The 26645-nt window shown below is 39.4% G+C and overlaps 1 protein-coding gene across 14 annotated transcripts in view; it reads left to right on the top strand.

The window, feature by feature from the left end:
* Positions 1–26645, top strand: part of LOC117429727 (autism susceptibility gene 2 protein-like) — a 287630-nt gene that overhangs the window by 216033 nt on the left and 44952 nt on the right. The window contains exon 1 of one of the 14 annotated variants that reach the window (XM_034903129.2): positions 6828–7061. The exons of the other annotated variants lie outside the window; for them this stretch is intronic. Within the exon in view, the coding sequence (XP_034759020.2) occupies positions 7059–7061 (3 nt within the window). The 5' untranslated portion in view covers positions 6828–7058. Of the gene's footprint in view, positions 1–6827; positions 7062–26645 lie in introns of those variants that run through there. 14 annotated transcript variants of the gene reach the window in all.

The following is a 26645-nucleotide window of genomic DNA, read 5'->3' as shown; positions in this document are numbered from 1 at the left end:
CACCTTCCCCATCTGTTCGCCAGTTTTAATTAAATCTACTGAGGTTTTTTTTTTTCTCAGAAAAGGAAACGCTGGGCTGTGCCAATGTCCACTCATCTCAACTCTTCACTGCCAGCCGCTAATGAGCAGGCACACGGGATAGGAGAGCCGAAGTGCTTCACTCTCTCCATTTGCCAGCCATCATGACTTGTTAATGAGGAGTGGATCTGGAAAGGCCCAGCCAGGACCTGCAAATCCCCCCCTCCTCCTCCTCCTCCTCCTCCTCCTCCACACTTTCACTCCTTCGCTAAGCAAAACAAACTAACTAAAGAATTCCACTTGTGGTTAGCCCGCTAATGGAAATGACAGGCCTCAAATAACCTTAAAGCATCAGCATGATGCTTGTCTGTCTGATCAGTGCTCTTCTTCTGGCACCTGACACTTTCAATCCCGTAATGGCTTTCACATGCATTCTTTTTGGATGCTGTCATACCAAAATATCATGCCTTCCCTCCGCTTGCTTAGGGGACGCCTGGCAAAGCTATTAAGTTTATGATGAAGCTGACAGTTAACCACAGGCCTGTCAGTCTCATTTCTCATGTCAGCACATCCTCGCACCCATTAGAAGCGTATCATTGCAGCTTCACAAATAACTCCCTGTAATGTACTCACCAAGATTGTGTATCTCCCGTCTAAACATAGAATTTAAAATACTTGCTGATAACCCCTTTTTGGCACTTGTTAGGTATCTGCATTATACAGTCTTTCAAAGGACCTTTCCATGACAGAGCTGAGGGCTTACAGATTGCATTCACCAGTCTGCATAATGTGAAGCTGGTTCAGTGTGAAAGTAAAATATATGCAACTTAAACCCTGCAAGGGCTCAGCCTGGGAACACTGATGTTGCTGGGTTACTATGTTAATCTTACCCTGAGCACAGCACTATTCAGTACTCTTGTATCGAATTCTCAATGATCCTAGCTTCATATGAGAAACGCTTTGCTTGCACGGTTTCCCTGGTTGTTTTAATCATGTGACTTGTAGGAGACTGCATGATTGGTTACCAGGGTTGCTGGAGTTCCCAAGGATTTACTTCAGCATGTAAAAAAAATCACCCAGTGCCACTATAAGAAATGCCAGTGGTAGGTTAGTTCTGCATAATGCATTATATACAGTATAATTACCACATAACTTGTGAGTGATATATTTAGGCTTTAACACTGATGGTAAGAATGGTACCCATTGGAAAGGGAAAATTCATTTCTATCATAGTCACAATTGAAACTGATTGTAAGACTAGTTGCATAGGCCTTGGGGTGGAGGACATAATATAATATAGAACACAGACAGATTACATTTTTAATAGACTTTTTTTTTTACGCCTTGCAGACAGGTTTACACAGTAGAACTATTTATGAATTCAGCACACTGTTTGCAAAAGTAAATCATATGCACTGTATACAGCAAGCCATTCTTCTGAATGAGAACCCTAGGGCTTTTATCAGACTTGCAACAGTAAAAACACATATTCAGTATAAAGTCTGAATTATTTTGTTGTTAAACTGGAGTCAGGAATGATTCCCTGGTGTTTAAGAAAAATGTGTCTAGACTTTTATTTAACAAACTAACCTAATGCTGCTAGTTAAGCACTAGAAGTGAAACATAATTCTGTATTTGCCTTCTGACATTATGTTGGGTCTTATATCTAATAAGCATCGTAATTGATAGCCGCTTGCAAATTTGTGCTTGGTGGGCTCTTAAAGAGTTATGTAGGGTTTGTCACTTAATGAGCTGTCACATGCTACAATGAAAAAGTGTTTTGTTTTTTTTTTAAACAGAAAAAGTAGATATAAATATAGTTGAATTCTGCTCTCAAGAGCCATAAATTAGTTTTTTTTTTCTTCTTCTGAGCTTTCTGGACATAGTTTAGTACAGTCATGTGAACTCAACAGTATGTTTTCGGAAATCAGTTTATACATAATCGCATTTGAACTAATTACACGTTTTTTTGTTTTTTTTTTTAAATACACCTGCTATAAAAAAACTCCTGAACCCTGACTTTCCAAAGTGTGCTTTTAACGATATCAGTTCAAGAGTTTAATTATGCCAGGTTAGAAAACTGATTTTTAGCGTGACATCAGCATTCTGCACGTTTCCACTGAAAAGCTGGTTTTGACTTGTTTGCCTAAAACCAAGAAGAAAAGCCATGGAAACAACAGGATATTTCCCAAGCCAGTTTTAGTGGGAGGGTCTTTTGCCTCCGGAGAGCTAACTACCACCTCCGCACTGAGGAAGAAATACTCTTACAAAACTAGCAAACCTAGTCAAGGCCATTGTAGTAATTACACTATATCATTTATGTATTTTTTTTTCTTCCCAAGGTGATTTCAGATTACTTTAAGGTGAGAAAGTAAAGGCCATGGCATAATGCCATTTTTAATTAAATAGATGTATGTGACATTTTTTAAATGCCCATTTGAGTCTTGGCCACAGTTTTATTATTTATCTGTGGCTTGTCTTTTTTTTTTTTTTTTTTTTTAATTAACACTGTAGATAAAACGAGACAATGAAATCCAGATATTGCTAACACATGATAAGATTCAGAGCTATAATCATGCCTTAATAGTTATTCCAGACATGCATTCTCAACTTGCAAGGATAATAGATTCCTGACACTGTCATGTGGGGCTTATTAGAGTTTGCAATCCATCACCTACTCACTTGTTTCCTGTCTCTTTGAGCTAATATTAACCGTTTTGTACCGAAACATTTTAAAGTGATTCATTTTTAAGATGGGTGATACAGTGTTCCTAGAGTAAAGTTGGATTGTGAACAGTGAGGTGCGGCTACTTCTCACCCAGTCAGCACTTCCACTTTTTTTCATTGTCCTGCAGCTCCCTGATTCAGTAATATTAAAGGCTGTAAGTGTGACTGCGGTAGCCAGTAATGAATACAAAACAACAACATTGATCCACTGCCTAGGTTCCAGCCCTCCATCACTGCCCTTAGGTGAATGACTCCTAATTTGTCATGGAATTAGTCCTGTTTTTTCTAGTTTGCCTAGGAGTGGTCTGATAATATACACCACTTTATTAGGACAAAAGCATTGATTAAGTCCATCCCAAACATACAGCTATGGACAAAAGTTTTGCATGGCCCAATAGAATGAACTATTTTTGCTTCATAAAGTCGAATGAAACCTGCTGAATAATGTTATGTTAACATATTGAATTTATATAACACATTGTTGTTTTCCGTACACTTAACGAGTATCATTTTGTTGTTTCTTTGATTACATGATGTAAATAAAAGATCTAAATTATATATATATATATATATATATATATATATATATATATATATATATATATATATATATAATTCTAATTGTATCCTTCCTAAAATTAATGCAAAACTTCTGCCCACAGCTGTACTCAATTAGATTGTCATCCACGGATTTTGGAAGATTCGATTGGGTGCACTCATTTTCTAAGTAGCCATCAGCATTGTTGGTAGCACTTGATCCACATCTACAGCAGTTTTATAGGTCTGCGTGGATCACATGCTACAGCACATGATATTTTCATATCAAAATCAGGGCAATGCCAAATCCATTCAGCAGGAGAGGTCCTAATGAAGTGGCCAGGCAGTGGATGTTGTTCCTGTTAAGGAGGAACAGCAATTGCCAAGGCAGGTGCTCAGTTTGCTGAGTATTGTTTCAGGATGCTGAAAGACAACCTGTCAGCATGTTCACTTCTCTCTAGCTTGCACATGGGCATTTAGAGAACAAGAGGCTTATGTGTTTGCTTTTACATGGGGGAAAAAAGGTTGCAAAAAAATGATGTGGTGCTTTTTTTTCTTCGATATCTGTATGTAATTTCCTTTGCTTTCCTAGTGGATTACAATTATACTTTGAATTGCTGTCAGAAAAAAAAAAAAAACTGCCCAAAAGATGTTATCCGCCTTGCAGTTAAAAGTCTGGGGCGAGTATGTGTCCAGTGCTATGATGACTACACTTTTACAGCAGAGAAAGTAATGACTCGGCTGTGGTAGAATGGCCACAGCATCAATTTACTGCCCACCTTGACATGAAATCATTGGAAACAATCATGCAGTGCATCATAAATCAGTCCTCTGTGGTTCCAGGTGATCCACCAAACTGTAGCGGCCTGAGGGGCTGAATTGGAGCACGACTTCCAGTGGTGAAATCCTCCCTTATAAACTTACAGTCCCAGCACATCTGAATTTCATAGTCAGGATAGGTGATCTTAATGAGTTGAAATGACTGCCATTGGATGACTACATTCTTATGACTACACCTGGCTGTTAAATGCTAACACCTTCTCCAAGAAGGAAACTGCACTCTGTTTGTTATTGCAGCCCAATCGGACGAAAGATGTGTTTGTGTGTGTAGGTAATTGACCCTAGAATGTAAAATGATCTTCTAAAACTTTGTGGATATACAATTAATGGGGAGGGGCTCCAACTGTTTATATAATTAAAATAACTCCTATTGTGCTTTAAGTTTAGCCAAGTTTGTTGGTGCACAACGCTTAAAGCAATTCCTCTACTGTGATTAATGTCCTGAAGATCTCAACCAGCCACATAGGGATTGGTAATGCTAGCTTGATCTTGGAAGTCTATTTATTTCAACAAATAACTTTCTACACAGGTAAATTCTCGCAGCTAAAACAAAAACGTAATACAACTCATTCAATACAAGCAACTAGAAAAAAGCACTGCAAAGAGCAGAAGATAAAGTTAGGTAAAGATACCCAGGTTTACCAGCATAACTAGTATTAAGGCTATTATCTTCACTATCAGCGAGGCATTATTATTATTATTATTATTATTATTATTATTATTATTATTATTATTATTATTATTATTTATTTCTTAGCAGACGCCCTTATCCAGGGCGACTTACAATCGAAAGCAAATACATTTCAAGTATCACACTACAAGTAATAATACAATTAAGAGCAAGATAAATACAATGACTTTGGTTCAAGCAAGTACAAGTGTGACAAAATACAATTCAATGATACAGCAGATAAGAGCAAGTAAAGCGCATTTAAGGAAGGGTGATAAGTGTCCCAGGCGAAGAACAGAGGAGTTCTACAGGTGCTTTCTGAAGAGGTGAGTCTTGAGGAGGCGCCGGAATGTGGTCAGAGACTGGGCAGTCCTGACATCTGTAGGAAGGTCATTCCACCACTGCTGGGCGAGGGTGGAAAAGGAGCGGGCTCTGGAGGCAGGGGAGCATAGAGGAGGTAGAGCCAGTCTTCTAGTGCAGGCGGAGCGGAGAGGTCGAGTGGGGGTGTAGGGAGAGATGAGGGTCTGGAGGTAGCTGGGTGCAGTCTGGTCAAGGCATCTGTAGGCTAGTACAAGAGTCTTGAACTGGATGCGAGCGGTGATCGGGAGCCAGTGGAGTGAGCGGAGCAGTGGAGTTGCGTGGGAGAAGCGAGGCAGAGAGAACACCTGGCGGGCAGTGGAGTTCTGGATGAGCTGGAGCGGACGGGTGGCGGACGCAGGGAGGCCAGCCAGGAGGGAGTTGCAGTAGTCCAGACGGGAGAGTACCAAGGCCTGGACCAGGAGCTGGGTGGCGTAGTTGGTGAGGAAGGGTCGGATTCTTCAGATGTTGCTCAGGAAGAATCGGCAAGTGCGTGCCAGAGTGGAGATGTGCTGGGAATAAGAGAGGCAGGGGTCCAGGGTGACTCCGAGGTTCTTAGGGGAGGAAGAGGGAGAGAGTGTGGTAGATTCCAGAGGAACAGAGATAGAGAGATCAGAGGAGGGGGAGGAGGAGGGAAAGAAAAGGAGGTCAGATTTAGAGAGGTTGAGTTTGAGGTGATGCATCAGACAACTCAATTATGGTTTTGTTATAGCCTGTCTAATAAATAAAGCTACAGAAATACAGAGATATCAGCTTATTCATATCTCTAATTAATGTAATAGTGTATTTTAATTTAGTGTGAAGAACTGTATTTTGATCAACAACACCTGGGCCAAGAATAAATAATTTGATCAATGGTGGATTTGCTTGGGGTGCTCCAGGGTACCATGCTCAGTGTCATGTTCCATTGGATGTCTTGAAATCAGCAACATACAGGTATCCTAGAGAGCCCCCCTGAAGTTTTACAGTTGCCGTACAGTACCTGTATGTTATTTTTTATCAAGGCAGAGGTTTTTTTCCGCTTGATGGGAACATTGGCACAAGAAAACAATTCAGCAATTTAGCTGCACTTTTAGAAGCATTTATCATGTGGCTAGTCAAATACAATGAGGTAAAGAGTCCAGATATTCAGAATGGACCATTAACATTGCATAGCTTCAAAGTGTCTACAATTCTAAAGGAGTTCAATTGTATGGGTGACCTGTTTTCGATTCCTTTCTCTTCAATTGAAATCATTGCTTCTTTGCTTGATTGTTCTGGTCTAGTCTATAGCAAGCCTGCCTGAGCCTGTGTGTGTATGTGTGGGTGTGAATATGTGTGGCATTGCAAATTAGCTCCAGTCAGATTTAGGGGTTTTAGTGCAGAGCCGATGGCTAGGAAGAACAGGTTGAGTTTCACAGTAGATTATCATGGGAATTAGGCGTATCTGCAGAGTAAAAGCAGAGTCTAATGCTGGGTGACCTTTCCCTGGCTCCAGTTTGACTTTTTGTGGTGATCAGCAAGTGCAGTAACAAGCTTTTCCGTCTGTGTGGCTGGGGATTACTTAGAAACACACAGCACCTCTCCACTCACAGGGAACCATCTGTGAGAGAGAGAGAGAGAGAGAGAGAGAGAGAGAGAGAGAGAGAGACAGACAGAGAGAGAGACTCGCCCGAAGGGGCATTGTCACGGTTGTCCGTCCATTGGTTGGGATCAGCACTTGTCATAGACTTCTGTTGTCCAGATTGGGATGTTTTGCGTGCCCTTCTGAAGCTCTGGGTATTTGAAAACCTTTCCAGCCTGTGACTTTTGACCCTTCAAAGCACTCAAACTTTTGGCAGCCTTTGATATTTTGCAAACCTTGGATTTTAAATTTGTAACATATTTTAGTTAAAAGAACTGGGATTACGCCAGAGCTATACATTTTTGTATGGTGAGTCTATTTTTCTTCTATTGATATATGGGATAAAAAAAATAATATATAATCTTTAATACAAATCAATACATAGTTATGTTCAAGCAGACTGTTTTTGTTGTTTATATAACTACATTTTAAGTGTTTTATTTTAGTTTGTATTTCAGTATTATATCAACATAAAAATCTATGCTAGGATTTTTTATATATATATTATTTTGGTTTAGTAGACACAAATCTTATCAGTTGTTCATATGAACATTGGTATATAGTGTTGTTTATTTGACTTCTAGATTACTGTAGGTTCTTTAAACCTGCTACTTAAACTTTGTTATCAAATATAACATACGTTAAACTGGCACAGAAAACCAGACTGTAATTAGATTAATAAGCAACTTAAGTGTTTTATTTATATTTTTATAAAAGCAGGAAAAATAATATACCTACATAGAAGCCCTGCAAGACTGACATCAAATGACAAAAATAGATTACTGGTTGTGTATTAAATGCAATTACTATATCTTATCTAATACATACAGTATGGTAAAATACTCCTTTAAAAGCAGTTAGTGCATTCCAGTGCTTATCCTCGTTAAATACTGGTGTGTAAGTCCCATATAATGTTTCCTGTGTACTTTGTACATTTTAACCTACACATGTTAATAATGTTATGTTTTCAGCTGAGTAAACCAGGTATGTGGGGGAACATTTTTGGTGTATGTTTTACATTTTCTGTGGTTAAATCTGTGTACATAAAGGCTTACTGTATTATAATACAAGTATTATTTAATTTGAAACATAATGTGAACCAGTGTTTCCTGTACTTCTGGATTTTGCTGGTCAATGCATAAATTGGTTTGGAAAGTAATTTTAAAGGCTGGCCATCACTGCTCGTAAATCACTGCAGAGTGAGGATAAAGAATGTAGTTCAGTCTAGCATTCCTATTCCTGACATAACTCTGTGTTTAGATACAGGAGCTTTAGGGTTACTTGATCTGGTATTGTCAGAGTGCTGGAGAGCCTCTTGTTCTTTTACGAAGAGTTCTGTAGAGTCCAGGAGTGTGCCTGCAGCTTTAATTGATGTCTGAGTAAGGAGACGGTGCCACAGTACATCATCATGCAGGAGGCATCAGAGACTCGTCTCCGCTCTGCTGCATTATCATAAAAAGTGATTTAGAGCTGATTGATGCAAATGGCCCTCTGTTCTTTTCTATCATTAACGGCCTCTTTCGGTGGCCACAGGCAGTGATTAAAGCTGTCATTTCGAGCTGCTCATTAAGACGAGCGGCAAGCGACGGGAGGGAAAGAAGAAGAGGGGGGCGCAGGGGAGGGGGGATTTTCTTTACAGAACTGAACTTCTGTAAAGAGGAAGAAACCTGCCCAATGAAAGCGCTTGCTGCTGGGGTAGCCTCTGAACTTGCTTCTGGACTGTTCTTGGTTGTATAGCCGGTTGTGACTATAGCTGACAAAGAATGTAAGAAAAAACGCATTTTAATATGAATGATAAATGTTAAGCCAGCAAAAAAAAAACACATAATAAATAATAACTAACAACATAAGCCATGCAAGACCCTAGAGCTAAAAACCTTGATTAGGGCCCACCAAACAAATTACAGCATGTTTGATGTTGCGGGATTGACACGAGGGACTTGATCTTCTTTTAATGGGGGGCCCCCATGGGGTTCTCTGGCTGCCCAGCTGAGCTCACTCCTCCACAAGCAGAAAACTGAATCGAAGCTGAGGAGCCCTGCTCAATGGCTTGGGGAGTTAAACCTTCTGTAAACAGCGGGAGTGCTTCTCCACGACTAATCTCTTTTGTGTCTTAAACCTGCTCATGGGCTGATGCTGTAAATGCATCGACTGCTTCAGTTCTACACTGGCGTTAAGCCCTGTTTAGGAAACCCGTCGGTTTACATAACTGATTCCTGAATCATTCCAGCGACACTCCTCCTTGCCTATGGAAAACACGACGTGACGCGGCCATTTAAAAAAAATGTAAAGCGTTTTTCATATGTTACAAATGCCTTTTAATGTTCCAGCAATTCAAGATGCTATGTTTAGACACTGAATTTAAACCTCTCTGCAGTTCTAGCTAGGGTCTTTTTTTCTCCATCCCCCTGTGTAAGAACTCAATATATTTGAAGTTTTCCCTTTTGGAGCTGTCTTGCATATGCCTATAAACTGTAGAGAAACTGCTGTTATCTCTTCTGGTTTGCTCTCTTGTGTAATGAATTATAAGTAATTAGTCACCAGATGCAAGTAAATTAATTACTAGCCAGAGGCAAATGGATACAAATATTTGATGGGAAATTGCTGGTGATGTGAAGCTGTATCTAGTTGTTAAAGCCTTTAGTGGTACTAATTGATTTCTTCATAGAAGGCTGACTTTTTGTGAGATATTGTTTAAATCAAAGTGCCACTCCATAGATTAAGGAGAAGGCTTTCAGGGAGGGCCTGTTGTGGTGTTCAGGGATATTGCTGATGTTTCCTAATGTGTTTGCACAGATCGTATACAAGGTAAAATGCACTGGAATATTCAGCTGCATTTGCTTGTTTGTTTGGATATAACAGATCCATTTGTATTGATGTGTGTGTGTGTGTGTGTGTGTGTGTGTGTGTGTCAGGAATAACAAGGCTGTCAGGGTGTTGGTTTAGATATGTCTCATGTGTTATCATAGTTATTAAGAAAAATATATTGGTTTACCAGACTAAAGTTTCCTTCATTTTAATAAAATGATGGTTTAAATTTAATTCAGCTCTAAGAATGTATGCATTTTTTATATTTTTTTATAAATATGTTCCATACTAGAACTGTGTCAGTAAGTCCAAATGTGAGCTTTTCTGTGTTGTTCAATGACATTGTGTCTGCGTTCTTTATGTACAGTATACTACCATAGAAAAATGCCAGAGTATTTAAAGAATGCTAAGTAATCCAAGTATACTGTTAACATACTATGTAATTCACAGGCCTTTATAGAATGCAGAAATGAATATAAATAAGAAAATTGACAAAGTGCCCCAAATATTCTGAAAATGATGGTGACTAATACTCCTCCAGCTTATATGGAATGCTTACATAAAATGGCATCTCACAGAGTACAGTAATACAATACATTAAAAGAATAGGGACGAAGGAGAGGCGATGTGACTTTAAAAGAAATTACACGTAATGTCAACACAGCAGAATCTGATTAAAGCGAATACTAGATCAATAATGTGACATTACAAAGTTTGGGATTTGATATTATGAGGTAAGCAATTGGATAAGTGTCGTGCTTAGCCTAACAATACTTTTCCTTAAGATAGACTGGCATTCGTTAAGAGATTTAAAGGAATGTAAATCTTAGAGGCACGCTAGTTTATTGCTCGTTAAAATTGCATGGTTTTTTTGTTGCTTTTGCTGTTTTGACCAGTCCCACAGGCCGTGTGTGTATGTGATCAGTAATTATTAATACCAACCCAGACCCTTACCAACAGAAGGCCCAATTTGCTGCCCAGTGCACGAAGCTCAGTCAATATTTTGGTTCTAAAGAACTGCATAGAATATCAAGCCTTGTTTAGGTTCAAATAAAATGGGAAAGCTGGACACTGGTTGGCTTTTCTGAATGTTAAAAACTCACGGAGGGATTCAGACTTGAAAAAGAACTGGTAACAAAGTAATTTTACCAACTGGGCTCCAGTTGCAGCAAAACACCGATGCAGCCTGCTATGCTTTTGAACAGCAAATAACAGCTCCCCTTCAGAGACCCATTTCAAAAAAAATGTGAAGCCTGTGTTTATTGCCCATTAAAGCAACCTTTATTTTATGGCAAATGTTGCAGTAATTGCCTTTTTACGAAGAGCACTTTGTAACACACATGCACCGTTGAAAGAAAACCACTCCGGTATTGTCTGTCGGGACTTAATGGCACAATTAATTTTGCTCCATCTGTTCCTGGGACTTTAAAAGAAAATTGATTTTTTTTTTTTTAAACCGGCTTTAATGAAGAAAATAAAGCGCCCCATAGGCTCAGTGTGGTAAATTCAGATTATAGCTCAGTCTCTCAGAATAGGCAGTTCCCAACATGGCAGGCAGCCTATTCACGACCCTTGTCGTTGCCAATTTTAAATGATGAACTGCCATTCTGCACATGGTTGGGGGTGGGGGGGGGAGGGGGGGGTGTGATTAAATGTCAGTGAATGAGGAAGAGCCGAGTTCAGTCCCTGGTCGATACTGCCTGAGATAATGCCATTGCTATGGGACTAATCTGTATTGCACTGGACAGACATAAAGGTACCAGCTAACGATGGCATCATAATAGCCAATTCCCAAAAGATAACTGGTAGAACAGAGTGACGGGAGAGGGAGGCTTCTCTGCAAAGTGGTGTACTAAGGCGTTTGCTTCAAATATGAGTAAAACCTGCGGTCCGGTCAGGTCCATCAGGTTTGGAGTTGTTTTGTCATAACATGTTTATGAACCATTTTGGACTACTGGCACTGTCTACAGCTATGAATATGTTATTGAGAGTATAGTCATACAGCAAGTAAAGATATATGCTGGTTGAAATGTTTTGGAATCCAAGGGTGCAGCTGTTCTAAACATGGTATAGTGGTTATCAAAAATGAACTTGGAACATCTTGCATGAAAACCTACCCTGACTTGTGGCTAGTAGAATTAATGCCCTGTGCAAAGAAATAAGGTAGATCATAGGGCAAAAGGAGGTTTTCAAGAGGTTATAGATGCAGCCCTAGTTTCAATACCAATCCTTGCACGTTTAAAACTAACAGAAACAGAAAACTTTTTTTTTTTTTTTTTTTACCAGTTTCTTACCCCCCCTTTTATCTTTACACAGACTTTCTTATGACTATGTTAACAGTACAGCCCAGCCTGATTCAAACCAAGAATCCGTTTTTTGTAACGTTTCTTTAGTTGTTTTCTCGAAAGTACCACACAGCTGGTAATGATTACATTTGAAATCTCCCTTCAAGCACTACAGGCAGTTTCTGTTTGATCACAAAAAAAAAGCATTGAGTTCCCATGCTGCATTCCCGTTCAGGACAGCTCTGTTTCAGAATGCAAAGTAGCCAGTACTGCAGGGCTGCGGTATACATTTAAAAACAGCACAGTTTATCCCTTGTCATATAACACGCAAGAAAGTTAAAAATTATTAGCAGTTAGTTTAAGCAAGTCCTTATACTACTGTATTTTGTGGGAGACATGCCTTTTTTCCAACCTGATTTTAATTATGCAGAACACAAATTATATAAAGTGTCTCTTGAGACAGTGACTTGAAACAGCCTGAATATAACCAAGGCTTGTTTCAAGTCAAGCCGCTGGGTAATCAGCCTGTTAAGAATACTTCCTATTGTGTATTACCTTTTCAGACAGAGGCTGCTGTAAAAAAGAGATTTAGAACTCTCTCCCCTGCTGAGGCCTGTTTGATGCCACGCTGGGCAGCAGGTGTGAACGGTTTCCATTTTCCTAAAAGGTTAGCAGCCCATGATGAACAGGGACAAATCTGAGGTCAGCACCCCCCCTGCTGGGAGGTCGGAGGGCAGAGGATTTTAAAACCCCAGGACGGCGAAAGATTATACGGCTACCTGATTTGAATGAACTGAAACAGCTTGGGAAGACAGGGGTCTTTTCATGCTGCTGTGTTTATGCAGCGCTGCTATAATAAACCACAGGATAATGGACTATTTTATACACCGCAGATTATTCTCACTGCAGTATACTGACAAATGCAGATGGATTTTTTCACTGTATTATATTATGTTGCGTTTTTAGTTTTAAAAGACATCCTAAAACAAACTGGTTCACAGCCCTGTACTCGTTTTTAGTGAAACATATGTAAAGCCTACAATATATAATATTGACACAGGATTAGAAATACATTGTTATCCTCAGTGGAATACCCATCAGACGAACAATGTCTTTCAAATGCTTTCCATTGGTAAGCCTGTAGGTACAATTAGCCACTGCTCCATTGGTGTCAGTTCATTGGTCTTCTGAACTGGAATCAATAGAAATTAATTGGTGCCAGTTTCCCTAGTTGAAATTGTGCACAATAGAGTCACTTCCATCTGCGATGAGACTGCAGGGGACTGAGGAGTAAGGAGGAGTAAGCTGTGGTTTAATAAGCCAATTGTCACATTTACCATGTGTATTATATCTGCATAATTATTTAATTCACTTTTTATCTAAGTAGCGCCTAACATCCAATGTTTGATCCGAAAGCCCCCAATTACCTTGACAGTATCCAAGAAAAACTTGGGTTTATTAATCGTTTCAATGCTGACTTATTGTTTTATCGCACAGTAACCAGACTCCTTATACCACAGATGCGAAATTAAGACCAAGGAGTTGATTCATTACCGTTACATTTTATAAGAGTTTGGTATCTCTTTTCATTAAATAGTATGGTGTAATTTAGATCCACCACAGTTTAGATCAATAGAATAGGCCCACAACACCCATCTTGAATACAGGATGAACTCTGTGTTAATGAACTGTTCCTTAACAGGTTCTGAAATGAACTGTCACATCAAACACTGCCCCATCACAGGTCTGTTGTGTGATACAGAGAGCATCACTCATTCACCTAGGTATCACCTGGAGAGAAAAATAAAACGCTGTGGAACTGAGATAACAAGGTCTGCTGGTTTTACTGGACAATGAGAACATTGGGTTCATGTATGACAGGCGCCTGGGTCGACAAGGGTGACTCTGCATTAAGTGAATATGAGTATCATATTCCACTGTAGAATTCTATTGCCTTTTGGAAGATGAAGATAATTTAAAATATACTGCCTCAATTTCTTGACCCAGTGTATGTTAAGACTGGTTCACCGTAAAGACCACTTTCTTTTTAGATCCATTCAGTTTGTAGACCACATGCCCTCTGAAAGTCCATTTTACTCAGTCCATTTTGTTATAGGGGATCGAACACCATTTTGTTGTATCGCAGTGTGCGCAGGGACGTAGTTGCTAGATACTTACCTTTTTGTGTTCAGTGTCTTTGCTGTGATACAAATAGAAAAATGTTTTTATGCATAATATCCAATGTTTTTGTTGCCGTGACTACAAAAATAAAGACGGTTTTTAAGAATATGCAGCAAATGCAATTCTACCTAGAGTATAAGAATGATTTATGAAATGCTTAACTTAACAACACAGGCCTTTTATTATGTGTTCTGCATTTTGATGTCAAAGATTCTTAAAAGGCTCCCTGCGTCTTGCAGGAAGATGAATTGGTAATCGCCCTAGTCATAACAAGCAGCATGCCATTGCTACTATCTTGAAACAGACTAATAGCTCACCTTTTGAAAAGATTCATAAATGCTTTAAGTACTGACAAAACCATATATCAGTGACTGGCACTTATTGGTATTTTACTGCCAGTCTTTGACAGCCAAGAATGGTGAATGCTTTAATGTTTATATGCCTTTTGTGTGAAATGTACGAGCTGTTAGTAAAAGGAAAAAATTATGAATATGTATGGGGGGGGGGGCACTCTGCAGTGCCTTTTAGCACCTTGCAAACAAACAAAAAATCACACTGCATTACAGTAGTTTAAAACTCAGTCCATTGTGTTGTTATAGGCATCATAAATAATCCAGAGCAGGCAGATACTGCTGCAGGCTCCATCTACATAACACATCTGAGGTCTCTCTGATATGTGTGGTACATATCACTGTAAGTGCAGAGACAGGTCATAAAACTAAAAGCTGACTTCAACATGTCATCAGTATTCAGGGGTTACACCACACTAGATATTCATTAAGCAATGTGAACTGATGCATTGAAAACAAACGCCCATGCATCATGAAGATGCCTGAAAACCTGCATAACCATAGAGCTGCATTACATTGCCACAGAACTGAAACCTCTCTTTAAAGAAATATTGCATCTATTGCAAAAATTATTCGTGCATCATTTCAGCTAATAGGGATGTGGATTCAAGAACATACTAAAACCAGTTGACAAAGGTGTGATGTCACCTAGACAACCTGAGATACAATAATGGCAATTTAATAATCCATTGTCATCAAAAGCAAGCCGGCCTCTCATGTGTCAGCTAGTCAGTTTTTACATATATCACATATTTACATAGGTGATGTGTATGAAAAATATAATTCATCCTGATGACACTCCCTTATCCAAAACACTGTCTTTACTTACCCTGACCCCCCCCCGCCCCCACCCCAGTAAAGTGTCCTAGTGACACTATGCTTCAAAACGTGTGTGGAATTCTCTTACACCATTCTCAGGTAGCATAGGTTGCATTTCTGACTCCCAGATTAAGGAACTACGTATTGTCCTCCTTGACCCAATTATTTGTTCATTGATTCTCACCTTGTTTTATCTGATCCGAATCATTGTCATGCAGACGGATTTCGGAGACATTAACACCTGATTTGGGTCAGTGATAAGGGTGGTTGTTTTATTTAATGCCTCCACAAATAAACAAACAAAAGATTTAACAGCACTTCAGATCATGAAAATGAAGCTCCCAACTCCCCAGACCCCTTTTTTTGTTTGACTATTTCCTGTTTAGTCTGGATAGTTGCAGCACAAACCAAATCAGGTGTGAGTAGCCAGGTAAATTAGAATAACGTTTGCATAACAAACGAAGGGAAGAGATCATGTTCTCTGGAATAATTTAGTTTAGTTTATTCACTTGGTGCCGACAGGGCCAGCGCAGGTACATCTCAATAGTGCAGCACTAATACATAGAGAGACCTAAGTAAACCATACTCAATAATAAACAATACAACAATTGTTATACAGCCAAGTAATATCAATAAAAACTTAAATTTAATTACAACTAAAACAAGTTCACCTCAAATGCAGATTACACTGAACAGCAGTTTTAAACCCGGAGAAGCTTGACAATGATACAAGGGTATCTGGAAGGGCATTCCATAACCCCAAGGCTGTGCCAAAGAAGTGACACAACTGAAGAGATAAGGACTGATGGTCAGAGCAGCTCTGTGGAGACCTCTCAGCCGAGGTCTTTTACGAGCACAGAGAATACAGAACCTTATAGAAACGAGCAAGAATAAAATAGGACCTTCTGCCACTTCATGGTTTAAGAGAAGAGCTTCTAAGAAGGTTATCATAAGCAGAATCCCAATTCCAGTCATTTAATACAATCCCACAAGCACATTTTTGCACAGGCTCGGGTAGCCAGGTAAATTTGAATAAGATTTGCATAAGGGAAGAGATCATGTTCTCTGCAACAATGATGACGCTTAATAAAATACAGTATATACAATTCATGATTGTACCTTAAGAGTAAAGGAATTAAAAATGGTATAGTTACTTAACAATATAGACCCTTTTCATGCATTCTGGTAATAGCCTTGGTCATTGTACACTGTTCACCGTTGCGACGCTGTCTTAAAACAGACTAATAGCTCATCTTTTTGAAAAGACAACCTTATCAGATGGCACAAGTTACTCTAGCTGTTTGTACTCCTGCACTTGTCATCGAAATGCTTCTGCAGAAATCCATATTGATTTAAATCTGTTTTGAAAAAAAAACATTTCTGTTGCAATTGGAAATGTCATCAACACTGCCACCAAGCAATCATACTAGACAAGTAAACACAAACAGAGTGGAATAGGGGCCGTTTCTAAATCTCACTTGTATGCAGGTCTAGAGAGGAAGAGGAAACACTATAGTGTCCCTACTTCTACCAACAAAGTAAGGCTGCTTTTAGTCTGGAGATTTTGGCAGACTGTGTGTGCATTTTGAGTATATCCTTGCTACAGTTAATTAACAGTTATTAGCGTTAATGCACAGTACCGTATTATATGTCACAAATCATCAAGTCTCTGGGTACAGTCACAGCAATTAAGAACTCCATCACACCTTCTCTATAGTCATTTGGTTCCCTTCCAGGTCCTTTCAGAGCTCGAAATCGCTAATCAAATCATTTCTGCTCTGCAATTCAATATCGTTTATTCAATTCCTAATGATGTGCAGCTTTTTTTTTTTTCCTCGTTGGCCATTAACAGAAGCATCCATGTGTCTAGCACATTTCACACCATCTCCACGCCTAGCACAGCGATAATGAACTTATAGGAAAGCTGCACCTTTTATTTATTTATTTATTTATTTATTTTTTGGTTCGTTCAGCTAAGCTCCTCAAACTCCTGCAATGGGGAGATTGAATTTTGCAACTGTAAAATGTGTCAATAGACCCAGAGCTTGGCTGATGCAGCAGCAGATATCACAGTTCAGCTTCGATTGAAGGGCTAGGTGTGACTCCTGTCTGATCAATTTGTCATTCTACTAAATGAAAACTAATTGCTTCCTGGGGAAACCGGGATTCTGTGGAATTATCTCCCTGGTATTGGCAGGTCCCATTGGATGGGCTAAATCAACAAGGATTTGTTGTCAAATCCTCACAGTTTGTGTGTGTTGGGGGTTGGGGTTTGGGGGTTGTGGGGGGTTTCACTAATCCTATACATTATGCGACCTCAAAGGGGTCGAAATGGTTTGCAAATCTTCTGTTGCTATTCAAAACAACTCCCCTGATGCTGTTTATACAAAACAAATACCCCAAGATAATCTGATCCTTCATCCTCGGATACATTACAGCAACTTTAGTGAGGGGTAATTTTGTGGTTTAGTAATGCATTTGTTTTTTATTCGGAATCAGCCAGCCAGCCAGCACGTGCCATTTTATAACCTTTTTTTATGGGGACACGCCACTAAGCATATGCAATAACAACCTCGGGGCAGAGTGACAGTTTTGTTAGCCTCCTTCCAGCCAGGCAATCAGTTTCACAATGTGAACAGTGACCTTTGGTGCTGGAAGGCACAGGCCTGGAAACGTCTCCCACCGTCGGGAGCCTTCACAATTAGGGCCTTGTTTCACAACTAGAAGCGTGGGCTGTTAAAGCAGGAGAAGAAGATGACAAATGACACAAGAAAGTGACATTGGTTGGCAAAAAAAATAACAAAGTCATCAATCCTATTTGCAGGCAGAAACAAAGAGAGGATTGCGTGGGGTTGGATACTTAGCAGTCTTTAATGTTTTGGCACTACCCTTTAAAATGTGTAGAGTCGTTCGTACTTGAGAGCAGGTCCAGTTTTATTTTGTGCTGTTTTTCTGCATAGACTGCAGTCCAGATCGGATAATAAAGGGAAAGTAAATAGCTTGAATGGGTGTTGTGGGAGTGTCCCACTCTGCTTTCATGAAATAAGCTTGCAAGCCCGTATGTGTTTTGTTTTAATGCAAAATATTTCTCCATTTTCTCCCGCTGTTCCAGCCAGAGGGGAAAAAGCTTTAGCGACTCCTTGAGAAAGCTGTAATGGCTTTAAGCACTCTACGGGGCTTGAGGCTCCTTCCATTACCGTTTCTTTCCTTCTTTAAGATGTAATCTTCTCCTGTACTTTATTTGAAACAGTTTAGACACTTGGCAGAGGCTGGCCGCGTTCTTGGATGGCAAAACTGAACGATATTCTCGGGATTGGCGTCCGCCCTTTCATTAGGTAGGAAGAGGTGCTTGAGAGGGAAGAGTGAAAGAGGCCTTATCTCTGTCAGTTATTCTGATAGCATGTTGGAGAAAGAGGTCTTATTTTCCACTGGAACCACATTAACCCGATGATAGTGTTCTGCTGTAAGTAGAACAGATAGGTGCCCTCTTCAGCAAGAGAAGGCATAGACGGTGGAACCAGGGACGGCGCTTGGATTTGAATTGTGAATTCTCCATAAAACAAACTTTTGCTTACGGATTCCTCAAAAGCAGTAAATGCCACAGCGATTAAAGTGTAATACACACAGGAACTGGCTTTGTAATGTGTGTTCCTCTCCGGATTGGGTGGTTTACTATAGATCTGTCTTTTGTAAATGCGGGCCAGCACTCTAGATTTGTCTTTTGCACCAATGCAATAGCTCCTGCTGTGTCCCCCCCCCCCCATGGTTAAAAGTCATAAATGCAATAGTAGTATCCCGTGGCTTCCACTTCCTAGTAATAAACAAGTGAATAAGAGTTGCTGTCATGCTTGCAAGGTAATGGAGCAATCAGCTCCTAGTCTACTTCTGCATTGTAATCAGGGATCTGTTATTTAAAACAAAATGAGCCCATCCGTAAACTTGTCCAACAAAAAGACCAGCCCTGTCACAGAAGAATTTGGGGCAGATTCTGTAGAGCTGTAACAAAAATCTAACTTAACACCAATTCATGTGCAGGGTTTATATCATGGTCAACAATAGTTGACATAGCTTGAGATTATATTGCAGTACTAAAAATGTAGACAGATGTGTCTGTCTGTAAGGATACGACCAAGTGCTGCTGTGCATCTACTTTATATCTAAAGATTGAACATTCAAAGTTAAGGATGGGTTGAGATCAGAAAAGCTGAAAGCATTATAATGTTAACATCTTAATAAAGTTAACTGGCACACGCCTAAATCAGGATGTGCAAAGGGTAACTCTACAGAAGGCTCTGATATCCCATTAGGTTTAAGTAGTGTATGCTGTGTTTTGTCGTGTGAGTGTGCAGCGCTGTGCATTGGTTTGAAAGTTACACCATACACGACTACCAGAAATATCCTTTTATATTACTACAAGATTTATGATAGACATCAGATGCGTTGGCCCTTGATTGTAATTAATCACTGAGCTGCTGAAACAACAAACAACAAACAGAGCGTCTGCAGTTCTAGATGCTTTCACCTTTACTGCATAAACTTTATAAAGCACCAAACTGAAATAATTAGTCCCACAAGAGACATGTCACTTCATTCACACACTTGATGTGATGCCATTGCGGACTCCTTGGTGAATTCTGGCCCAAAATTTGAATTATTCCCTCGCTGCTAATATAAAACGTGTATTAAGTCTCGGGGGGGGGGGGGGGGGGGACAAGACAAAAATAAATTTGAAGACAAAAATACAAGTATAGTCTGCCATGCATTGTTAGAGATGTTGATTTTCATAACCTTATTGTGACCCTGTTTTATAGCAATCGAATTGACCCCTGTATGCTGTTTTGAAAGGGGTATAGGCATTCCATTTTCATGCAGGATCAGACAGATCATTCAGAACAGTACATACATTACTGATATATAGATAATCAAACTGATGGTTAGATGAATGTGGATGGAAAAGTGTTGACTTTGGATAGTACTAGCTGACACTTTGTGATTAAAACATAAGTTTGTCATGGTTTAGTCCTGGTCTTTGTGCATTGTGTTTTGAAAGCCATAGACATAGCAAAACAGCATAGCAAATGCAATATTTTAAACATATCCTAAAATGTAATAAAAAGAAGACCATTTAAGACTGTCTGTCTGTACATTTGAGTCTGAAGGGCATACAAAAAAAAATCAACTGATTCCCTCAGTATCAAACAGATCATGTACTGTCAGAGGACCGTTTGCTTTTATTAAAAGCTTAAAATAAACATTTGTCTTTGTCTGAGTTCTGAGTCTTTCTGTGTGTTATGTTAAAAAAATTAATTAAAAATATCTCTAAACAATAAGACAGATCGTGAAGGGTTGTATGTACAATAAATGACAGCCATGAATGGCCTTATCTTAACAACATCTCAACACTCAAGTAGGCCCCTATGATTTATTTACTTTAGTTATGCACCGGATGTTATGTGAACGTGATGATCACATCAGTGGTAATAGAACTAATACTAAAGTGGATGACTGAATTGCTTTTACAGGAGTATCTGGCTGTACAAGGGTGAAAGGGATTACCCATACATGTAATCAAGCAGATGGAAGAAATGTAGAATAGATGCTCACTGAGGAATAGTGAGGGTGTTGGTTCCTGACCAGCCTCCATCAGTTCCCATGGTGCTGTTGGTTTTCTCAACACTACTGTAGCTAGCAATAATTGCTGGTGTTTTTTTGTATATTAGTTTTATGTGGAATTAGAAATAAAAGGTGTTCTACATCCCACTATTTCATTGTATTCTTTCTCCGGATGAATTAATAATGTTAAAATAAATGGTGTTGTCTTTTAAATGCTGAGTGCAGTACAGTGTTCAACCTGGTTAATATACAGAGTTCTTCAATATTTAATGTTGATGGCAAGTGTAGTCTTCAATTTATCATGAGCTTTTAATCCTTTGAGTACGAAATTGCTTTGTAATGCTTGGAGTGGGATTGTTTTCACAGAGTAGATTCGAAAAATGCATTTACGACAAGCTACAGAACAATCAAGATTTTTTTTTATATATAAAAACTAGAAAGTGGGAAGCCGTAATGGTAGTATAGTATTTCATGTTTTTTCAATTTGTGTTAGTTTTTTGTTAAGTATATGGAAAACTACAAAGGGGTATGTAATTCAATATGCTGACGTAACATTATTCGGCAGGTTTCATTCGACTTGAAGCAAAATTAGGTAATTGTCCTTATCTGTATACCTTTCCGTGACTATACCTCTGCAGCGTTGATTTTCAAATGCTCTATGTGACGTGGAGGTCATTATCCCATGATGATACTCTCTGACCCACAGGCCCCCAGCTGCGGTAGTAGTAGCTCTGGCCTTGCTCCAATGAATAGTGCTTACCGGTAGCATCTCCTGGCCTGTGACTAGCCCTGCAATGTGAGGATAAGAATTTGCATACATGACATGAGTTTATTTTCTAACCCCTAACCCCTATCCTCATTAGCAGGAAATGGCGTCTCTATCATGCACGATTCGAGTCTCCTGCTTGCATAGTCCTGGTTCAGACCCAGGGCTACCAGCACATCTTTGTATAGAGAAAGATCTGTACATCCCAATTGAAATACCTCATTAACAAAGCGACACCATACTTCTACCACTGATCGAACTAGAGTAGAGAGAGAACACTTTTTTCAATCTAGTTTTCTTCCTATATTTGCTTCACAATGTGTTATATTTGAAATACTCCTTAAGGTGTGAGAAAATATCAATTCAAACCTTGCACAAGCATCTCACATGAGGGCAACAAGTAATTTAACCTCAGGCTGTGAAGGGCTGTGTGGTCCAGTGGTTAAAGAAAAGGGCTTGTAACCAGGAGGTCCCCGGTTCAAATCCCACCTCAGCCACTGACTCATTTTGTGTCCCTGAGCAAGTCACTTAACCTCCTTGTGCTCCGTCTTTCGGGTGAGACGTAATTGTAAGTGACTGCAGTTGATGCATAGTTCACACAGCCTAGTCTCTCTGTAAGTCGCCTTGGATAAAGGCATCTCCTAAATAAACAAATATTAATAATAATAATAATAATAAAAAATAAGGGCCTTGTCATATCAATGCCAAGGTCACCTTGGGCAAATTGCACATTTAGGGTGTTTCAGTACTGCTTTATCCTTTTGAAAAAGCAGTTCTTTCCCCTGGAAACCTGCTAATCGTATAGTTTGCCTCAATATGAGAGTATTTAACAATATACAATCTGTTTAAACTGTATTACTGAAAACATTCAAATCAATTTCCATAAACGTGCATTGTAGAAAAATGTCATTTAATTTAGAAAAAAAGGTACTTGAAATCAGTAGGGGGCAGCTGGGCAAAAAAAAAAAATATTGATTTGGGGAGCTGTTGCGGGAATCCATTATTATTTTGTAATTCGCTGCCATTGACCGTTTCCAGCTGTTTCCAGTAATATTGCAATAACAGCAAACTGCAGGGACCGTCAGTGTTTTATATAAGAAATCCTCTTACTGCCTCTTTGAATCACACAGGCGGCTCAGGTACATGTGTAAACTCTCAGTTAGTAAACGGAGCACATCATAAACTTTGCTTAGACAGACACTGATGATTGGGTTTAGCACTAAGTTATTTACAGATTCACTTCAGCTGTCATCAGAAAAGATCCACCGCAGTACAATTAAGTACAATGGACTTACTTGTGCATGCCTTTTAAAAAATGTCTATCAAGGCATCGTTTCAGTACTCATGAAAGAGATTTCATTTTAAATAAACTCCCTACAAAATGTATTCCCACTGCACCGCTCGGCCGCACAGTCTTCACATTTAGAACGGGCACGGTTAGACTTTGAGGAGGAAGAGCTGAATGCAGAGACTGCTTTCTGAAAGGCATCTCTGTGACTCCTGGACAACTACGTTCTGTGTCCTGTGTGTGTAGGCATGGCCGGATGATACCATGTTAAATGCTTAATTACTGTTAAAACACTGTGGTTTCCGTACAGCATAAACTGCATCTAAAACCCCCAACACAGGCCAGGGTGACGGGAAATGGTAGTCTGAGGGCTCTTTGGGCCGTACTTTTAAGTTAATGCATCATTTGTCTCGTATTTGTTAGGAGAGATTTCATCTTGTGCAGTTTGGGGTGGCTGCTCAAACTGTACAAAATGATTTCTGTAATAAGAGTAACTACACATGACACAAAAAAAGTGTTGCTTTTTTAACTCTAGAACTATGCAGTGACATTTACACAGGATAAGATGTACTGGAACTTTGACAAATTCATAACAGGGATGGTTGATTTTTCATACAGGATTTATATGGGACCTTTTAACGAGTTACATCTCTGTAGCTCGTTAACAAACTTAATTGATCAATAAATAAATAATGAAGCGGAAAAAAATAGTGTGTTATTCCCAGAACTGTGGGCCTGTTAAGTACTATTTACAGTACTCACGATAGCAGACTTTAACAGTACACCTCATTTATACAATATCCTGTAAATCATGGCATGTATTGAAATGAAAAGCACATTTGAGCTTGGTTACAGGAGGGATAATTAGTAAATATACATCGAAGTAACACTAACCGTCATTTCAAATTGAAATACAAAAGGAATGAGTATAGATTATTTACACTTGGGTAGATCAGTTGATTTGGGTCATATAAAAGGGACACGGTGTCTTTATAAATGCCAACATAATTGGCTGCTAAAGTGTTAAAGGTTTCCAGAGAGGCCTTTTTCATGTTGAGTCTCCCATGTTCTTGCATTACCTAAGGGAAATCCAACCACTCTCTCTCTCTCTCTCTCTCTCTCTCTCTCTCTCTCTCTCTCTCTCTCTGAGGATTTCTGACATGTTAAAGCTTTCTGTCACACACTGGAGTCTCAAATGACATCCATTCCCCCAGCAGGGATGCCACTGTTGGGAGAACAAGGCCTTATTTTGTTCAATCCCTGTGAAATGCAATTAGAAACCCCTCCAGAGCCAGCAGGGGCTGAGGCTGAAAGGGGAAAAAAGACCTCCCTGCTGTCTGCCAGTCTGAAGGCTTTTGAAGTCTTAGGCCATCTCTCTCCCCCAGAGGGGCTATCAGCAGGCCTCCACTTTTTGCTATTCAGGCAGGGGTGGGGGTGGGGGGTTGTCTTGCTCTGTGCCTGAGAATGGTCTCTGTGGGGAGTTTTAGAGGCCCCCTCAAACCCTTTGCCACATTGCCTCAGCCATCTAGATTGCTCAGGGCTATGATGTGTATCTGGGGTCAGGCAGTTTTTAATATTGGGCTTCCTAGTTATTTCCTCTGTGCTTTCTGTTATGATTTTCTTAAAGACACACTAGGTTATTTATGTCCCATGGGCCTCCATGAACAAAGTAACAGAAAAAACAGGAAAAAAAGTGAGCTTTTACTGTACAGCTTCAGCCAAAAGTTTTGCATCACCTAGAATAAAAAAAGAAATAAAAAACTTCATGAACATAATTTTTGTCTTAGTAGTATAGTATTTCGTGTTAGATTTCAAATTGTCACATTTGTCAATTTTATTCAGTTTTTTTGTTAAATATATAGTCAGCTACAAAGCGGTATGTTATTCAATATGTTAACATAAGAGTATTCAGCAGGTTTCATTCGACTTTATGAAGCAAATTTAGTTAATTGTATAGGATGATGCAAAACTTTTAGCCATAGCTGTATGTATATTAAATAAATTATCTAGACTAACAACTCGGAATCATCCTGTGGTATTAATTTGTGCCATTAACTTGTACGTACCTTCAGTAGTAAGGCCTCGCCACAATTAAGGTCACATTTTCTTGGTTCCTTGACTGGCTTTAATAGCAAGCTTTCATGTTGTGTGTATATATTTCTATGCATTAACATGCATTAACTCTTGTTGTTTTTGGCTCACAGCAAACCACATCAGGGGCTGATTGTCGTAAACGGTTGACATATGTTCTGTTTTGAACAATCCATTGGCTGAATAAAAACCCTTAAGGTTAAACGCAAACAGCTATACAACCAATGCCTGTTTCCTTTTGTTAAAGAGGAGATTGCGATCATAATGGACCATGCTGCATTCACAGAATTCTAATTTATGCATGTGACAGGATACTGACTACTGGTATATGTGACTACTGGGAACGAGTAGTGATGACGTTCCCAGACCAGAGAGCTGGCAGAGACACGCAGGCAGGTACTACGGGTGTAAACCACTCGTACGCTGTTTTTACATTCAAACAAAAATGAAATAAATATTGAGACAAACGCTCACAGACATGTTCCTCCTCTTTGAACACCCACCCCGACCAGCAAAAGCTACTGGTTTTTATACAGGTGACCATCCCCAGATGAGCAATAAATGAATCAAGTTAATTAATCTGGAGACGGTAAACCTTCTGCACAGGGTTTTTGTTTGCACCGCCTCTGTCAGACCGCATTTAAACCAATCAATAACAAACCAAAATGTTGTTCTAAATAAACACAAAATACATTTAACTCATGCAATAACAACATCACCCGTTCCCAAACAATACATTTTAATAATACAGTACACCACAAGACGTTGAAATCATAACAATACATTCTAAATCATAATACAATAAATGCAACATATTTCATTTACATGCAGGGCTTAGCCCCGCCCCCTCGGATTATGTGCAGGGCTTTTCCTCTGCTCTGCCACATTGCTTTATTTAATGACTTAAGCTTAACATCCCTGTCTCTTTTCTAAATACACGCCACAAAAGGTAAAAAGCAGAACTTGAAAATGAAGATTAAACAGCCGTTCATTTGGTTATGAGCTCTGTGTGTTTTGCCACAATTTGGTTTTACTGGAACAGCGAGGGAACGTTGCTTTGAGGCGTTTTTATTGTTTCAGTATGATTGTTGACATAGTGATGTAGATAACGTCTCACACAGTACACGGTATTTGTGTAAGCGAGATGGCATTTGCATCATTTTGCATTTTTTCAGTTGCTGTAGGAGAGCTGGGCATTAGTCAGTATGGTGGTTCTGGGTGCTTTTTGTCTTCGGTGAACCCCTCTAAACACCTTAGGAATGGCATTAACATTCTATTGCTAAGCCTTTCTTTGATGCTCCTTTTAATAGAACATGCGGGCCACGTTTGAAGCTGCTGTTTCTTTTCTCATAAATTTCCCTTTTTACAGCAGAGAAACAAAACTCCAGCTACAGTCTGACTGATATATGTTGCCTTAAAGAATGGTAGACTTGTAAGATTCCCCCTTTCCTATTGATATTAACAGGTTTTAAACTCAAAGCCTTGTCGTTCACTGTGGGGCTGGGCACATCTAAGCCCTAAACCATCCATCTTTTAGCTGGGTCTATCGCTTATATGATATACACACCAAAATGAATGCTGTTTGCTGATTCCAAATCCCTCGTGTTTTGTCTCCAAGTCTCTTTCTTGTCTATTCCCCTTCATGTTCACAAACACTCGGCTTCCTTTTATTTTTTCCCCCACCGGCGATGA

This window comes from Acipenser ruthenus, chromosome 24, assembly GCF_902713425.1.
Source record: "Acipenser ruthenus chromosome 24, fAciRut3.2 maternal haplotype, whole genome shotgun sequence".
Taxonomy (NCBI): Eukaryota; Metazoa; Chordata; class Actinopteri; order Acipenseriformes; family Acipenseridae; genus Acipenser; species Acipenser ruthenus.
The sequence above is the reverse complement of the archived record's forward strand: the minus strand, read 5'-3'. Positions and strand labels throughout refer to the sequence as shown.